At 39.7% G+C, this 5,805-nt stretch overlaps 1 protein-coding gene across 5 annotated transcripts; it reads right to left on the minus strand.

Moving 5' to 3' along the window:
• Positions 1 to 1,102: 1,102 nt before the first annotated feature.
• On the minus strand, positions 1,103 to 4,745 carry LOC100650886 (farnesol dehydrogenase). 5 transcript variants are annotated; one of them, XM_012310517.3, is made up of 7 exons: positions 4,588 to 4,707; positions 4,498 to 4,500; positions 3,890 to 4,236; positions 2,870 to 2,996; positions 1,800 to 1,953; positions 1,557 to 1,700; positions 1,103 to 1,317 (listed from the first exon to the last, which is right to left on the minus strand). In XM_012310517.3, the coding sequence occupies exons 3-7, from the start codon at positions 4,203 to 4,205 to the stop codon at positions 1,279 to 1,281; spliced, it is 780 nt and encodes a 259-aa protein (XP_012165907.1). In that variant the 5' UTR covers positions 4,206 to 4,236; positions 4,498 to 4,500; positions 4,588 to 4,707; the 3' UTR covers positions 1,103 to 1,278. The 5 variants fall into 5 exon arrangements, with proteins under 5 accessions (XP_012165907.1, XP_048263639.1, XP_048263640.1 ...); XM_048407682.1 differs by having other exon boundaries at positions 3,890 to 4,500; positions 4,588 to 4,745; XM_048407683.1 differs by having other exon boundaries at positions 1,103 to 1,337; positions 3,890 to 4,500; positions 4,588 to 4,745.
• Between the last annotated feature and the right edge of the window lie 1,060 nt (positions 4,746 to 5,805).

Consider the following 5,805-nt stretch of genomic DNA (forward strand, 5'->3'; position numbering starts at 1 on the left):
TCGGAAGTTGTTTGACACCTTAACTGTCCCGTGCACAGAGATGCCTCGAGTGACAGTAAAGCTGTGCACAATGTGAGCTTTTGCCTTGGCTGTCGGAAGTTTGCGTGCAAACCTCCTCCTTCCAGCGTCGAGCAAATGTACACTCGTACGTTGACGTACATGCTCATCGAGTGTTACGACTTTTGCCGTCGTAAAACTTTTGCTTCGTTTTTTTCCCTCGTAATCCCTTTTTATTCCTCTGTCAGATGTATATTCGATAACGGTTACTCGTTGATTTCATTTAAATTTATTATCACAGTACGTGCGTTTCTACGATGTAACATTTATTAACGCGATAAATTACAATTTTAACGATGTTGCTGCATTCTCATTTTACTCAACTTTCGAAACACGAAAGTGGAAAAAAAAAGGAAACACACGAGGAAAAGGAAAAAAGATATCAACGGTTAAGTACTTTTCGGGTTGTCCCTGTGAAAATTGAATTTCCACCGGTCTCGCAGTGAATCGGTCAATTAATGCACGAACGTTTGACGTGGAGTCATCCGCGTCGCGATAAATTGCGATCGAATTTTCGAGTGCACCGTATATTTAACGAAATCGCGAGCCGCGGTCTATTAGCGAACGCATTACGTAAATTATATTGGGCTGGCGCATTAATCAGTGCAAGAAATATGCTCTGACCACGTACACGGAATATTTAATGACGGTTCCGCGTGTGCGTGAAGTTCGAGCGAGCGCGACACAATGCGCGTTTCGTTCTCACTATCCGCCGGTGATTACAACTAATTAGAGATAGCCCGATCGCAGGCAAGAGTAAGACTCGTAGTTAGTAACTGTTGCTCGCGTATCTCGAATTAATAGCGAGTCCGGTCACGCAGCCCAATAATAGCACCAATCATTGAATCCTAAGGAGCCGCGGAGCCTATAATTATGCCGCGGCTGTGTACCGTCAATTCGCAGTTTGTAATCAATATCGCGTAATTTGACTGGAGATGAAATGGTCGCACGTAAATAGTTTCGCATGGCCCCGTGACACTCATCAGTGCGAATGGCCACGTTTAAAATTTATCTACGTGAAAGAATCTTGCAAGCGGAGATTTAGCAAATTGAATTTTATTGCTACCCATATATATAGATTACTCTTAATATCGTAATTAATTAGACGAGATACACACCCTGTTACATATTTCTTTCAGTTTTCGTGTATGGGAGAATGTGATCTAATTATAAGGTTCGTTTACATACCTGTGACAAATCTGTTACAAACGCATGAGAACATTAGGCTTCACCAGTGCGTTGAATAGTGAGTTCGGTAATCTACAATTTCATCAACGACACTACTACTACCATGTACCACTCTTTGTCTAAATTGAATTGACTGCTAGAAGCCACTTGGCTCAATGCAAATATGTCACGAGTGACCGCTATCTTAACGACCTCAATAATCCATCAGATTAGTTAATTGTACATCTATGGTAGAATTTGTGCTCAATAGCCTCCAGCAATCAACTCTTGAAAGCTTGGTAGCTTAAACAGAGGGTTGGTAACAGACTTACTTGCACCTCGGGTCGTGTACCTAACGCGTAAATCACAGCATCGGCGATGTCTTCGGGTCGAAGAGCCGGAATATTTTTCAATGTTTTCGATATTGTAGGCGTGTGTCTGGCTATATCCGTTTCAACGATACCCGGACTGATACTCTGCAAATAGAAACGAGTAACGTTGAAAACAAGCAGAGACTGGTCAAAATTATAAGGCTCATAAAAGCTTTTATAGCGGCGGAAGCCACCCAAACTTACGGTGATTCGAATCGGTGCTTTAATGGCCGCCAATTCCCGTCTCACCGTATGCGTTAATGCAACATTGCCGTGTTTGCAAGTCGGGTACAGGTTCCAGCCATTACAGCCATCGATTTCCGAAAGGAATCCACTCGGAATTTCGTGTCCCAGCACGCTGCCGTGCAAAACAAAAAATTGCTTCAACAGGCTGCCCGTGGCCACCCATTTGCGCGGCGTTTTATTCGAATCGACTTCGAGTGCAAACAGCCGGAACGTTTGTTTCGGTCTTAAAAGCGTCGATCCTCTTTTTTCCTTTCTCCCTTCCCACTTTTATTCTCTTTTCTATCTGTCCTTTTTTATATCTCCCCTAATTTTTTTTCTTCTCGATTCGTAGAAAAAGGGACGAGCAAAATTTCCGTTGTGCTTTCTCAAACAACACATTCTCTCCTCACGTATCTCTTTCTCTCACGAAGTACACCCCACGCAAGAAATTCGACTCCCTATAAAGCTTCGAAACTCCTCGATCATTAATGAGAAGACGATTGGTATATACAATTTCTCAATTTACATGCGAACAAAAGTTCCTTGCTCGTGCTCGAAGTATATTCCACGGAAGTTGCTCATTATGACATTAATGAATCATTAATAACGATACACGAGATTCAAAAAGCGGCAGATGAAAGATTACGTCAGACGTTTGTTCGTAAGCTAATTTCGCCCTCTAATAATAATAAATGGTAAACATAGACGCACGAAATATTTTACAAACGTTTTTCCCATTTGAATAATTAACTCTTGCGTTGCCAAAGACATATACGTACCACATCATAATTAATTAAAATATTTAAATATTAATGCGTACATTTATAAATTTATATGTTTATATATCGAAAATGCTTTCAGTTTCGAGAATACTGTGCCAAAAGTGTGAAATAACTGACGAGTAAATTACAAATCACGACGGCAGTAATAGGAGGTGACGATGAACAGTGGTCGCAAGAGACAGACGAAATACAGTCGCGTGCACGCGAAAGGTTTCGCATGTGGATGGATGAACGATCGGACAAGACGAGACTCGGAAGCAACAATACCTGTTGATATTGAAAATATGCCCTTCGACGTTCCGCTGGCGCATCGAGCGCACCGCCCGATTGATGCACACGGCGGTTGCGAGGACATTAATATTTAACAGCCTTTCGAATGCCGCTCTGTCGCTCTCTGCAAGTGTAATTTATGGAATTTTTTAAAATGCGTCAACGAGCAGGCGAACGAGGTTTCGAGCGTAATACTCTCGGCCCACCTCGCCCTTTATGGACCAACTATACACAGAGTATAAAGGTAACAGCCCTTTTTTCCTTAGTTACGTATAAGTACCCGTTATGTTTTTCATCGATGATGTTATAAGAAAGTCGCAGAAAAAAATGCGACGCGTAAGTACATTTTTGTTGATTGTCTGATTTCAATGTTAACTGTAGGAATAAACAAAAGAATTTGAATCTGACATAATCGGAAGCGGTAAGAACCTATTAAGTTGAAATGAATTAAGCTATGATTATTATGAGATAAGTAAATAGTAATATTACTAAGTGCCGGTCTAAGTGCCGGGAAATCTGATAACAGTAAAATGAAGTCATTTGTGTAAGATATCGAAGACCGGTAGACATGGAATTCGATATATGTAGATATTTTATACACATATGTTGTCGAGATCAACGTCCAACTCTTAACCTCGCGCATTTTGCAGTTAAATAAATTAAGTAAAACGTGAAAACTGTTCTTTTAACAAATCGAAACAAACGACTAGTATTAAGTTATTTTCCTAGTATTAAGTTAAGTTCCAATATCAGTATTATCAATGATTAGAAAATCAAACGATCAAGTGAGATAACGCATATGAAGAACACTCGAAAAATAATTTTTTCAAGGTTAGAAGATGCTATTACCGAGAATAATTAGATTATTATTATATATATTGATACCGACGATTCGATCTAAATCGACTTTGCGTAATTTCAACGGCAAGCTCTAAAAACATTTCTCGCATGCAAATTACGCGAATATTCGATAGTATTGTAGATTCTTTCTCTCATTACGGTCAGCAATTATCTTACCAATGACGCGAGTGTACTCGATAACCCCGGCATTATTCACCATGACATCGACGCCGCCGTTCCACGTTTTTTCATCGTTGTTCTCCAGGTAGTCGAAAACATCCTTCAGGTCATTCTCGTCACTTATATTGCAACGCATTACGCATAGTGTACCCCAATTTGCATTCCACTCATTCTTGAGAGTTGATAATTTTTCAGTTTGTACATCCAACGCGAGTACGTTTACTTTTTTCTCTAGAAGAGCTATCGTAATTGCTCGCCCGATGCCGGATGCTGCGCCAGTAACGATCGCCGATTTTCCGGCCCATCGTTCCATGATTCTTCCTTTTCACGTTCCTCAAGTTCCGCTAGGTTTTGAGAGAAACACGGGGAAAATTGCTTTTCTTATTTAGACAAACGAGCTCCCCCAAATTCCAAACTTCCATAAAATTGTACAATTGTAAAATATTCCATAAGTTTCAAAGTGTCAGATTGCAAAAAATTTACAATAAAGTTACAAAATTCTACAATATTCCAAAAGATCCAAAGTCCGAAAATTCTACGCAATCTCAAAATTTCAAAAATTCGAAGAACTTCGAGCGCTATTCATCGTTGAGGATTTATTTTACCTGCTAGAAAATTGATGGTTTAGCTAGGTTAGTTTAGTTATCGTTGAAAGATAGATAGAGTCAATGACATTAAGATTAACCGTCACTTACCAAATAAGAGTGATTGTTATCACAGGCGCGTTTCAATGACGCGAAATTTTTCGATGTATGTACTTTGTTGGCGAGTGGAACGTGTTATACTAACTGCGCAACTGTGCAACGTATCAATTATAGAAGTCAAGTGCGTCACGACGAGGAAGTCACGTAATTGACTATCACCAATCGTGTTTGAGATAACAAACGAGAAGAGTGGGGAACATTATATAATCAACAAGAATCGTCCATAAAGTGCACTATGATTATGATTATTTAATTATCATTTAGTTTAATTGCCAAAAAAGATAGTTTAAGCTGTGTTTTCCATTTATCATTTTATTCGTAAATTATGCGAATGAACAGCTTGGAAACGAAGAACTTCAGGCACGTTATATATAAAATATTCGTCTGGATGGTTATGGTAGGTTATCTGTGAGATACACATGCTTATCGAACAGTATAATTGCAATACGTGGTAGGAAACAAAAGAAACGTGAATCAATACGTAAATACGTGAATCATATGATTGATTTAATTCATACACAAATACATCACGATAACGCATGAAGATATATCTCGTCTTTTGTAGAAGATCACGTATGTTTGTAGATTTTTTGGACATTTGAAAAACCTAACAGACCTCATCCTATTATCTCCATTAAACTCCCATTACCAAACAAGATGTCACTTTTGATACTATTCAAAATCAAGCTTCTCCCGTAGTACCGCAATCTCTCGATGATTTAGCACGCAAACACAAATACAAACATGTATGATTCGTGAGATTACTACATGTCTATACATATACTGCATATACACTCTGAAACGCTCGAAACAAAGCTACTTCGGATTAGATAGATCCATTTATCCAGTGGTCAGATCCGCCGGTTTTGCCGTAGTCTTTAGTTGTTTTAACTGAAGGACGACGTGACCTGTCGCAATCTCTGCTTGTATCACAGTCACATCTGTTTCTGCGTGCGATATCTCTACCGAGACGTTGTCCGGAATATCAGGCGTCGGCTTGAAATCCCAGAGATTGCGGCGGACAACTTCCAGATATGTATTTACTATATTCGTCAAAGAAATCTGCTTTCGATCCGTTTTCTCTTCGTCTCGTAAAGGAGCCTGGCTGTCTGATCGGGAATATTGTTCGTGAAGTTGGCGTCAAGAGACGCCAATGCCATGGCCTTGAAGTACGAGGGATGTGGCAGAGAAGTTCGTATACTGTATTCG

This window comes from Bombus terrestris, chromosome 7 (genome assembly GCF_910591885.1).
Source record: "Bombus terrestris chromosome 7, iyBomTerr1.2, whole genome shotgun sequence".
NCBI lineage: Eukaryota > Metazoa > Arthropoda > Insecta > Hymenoptera > Apidae > Bombus > Bombus terrestris.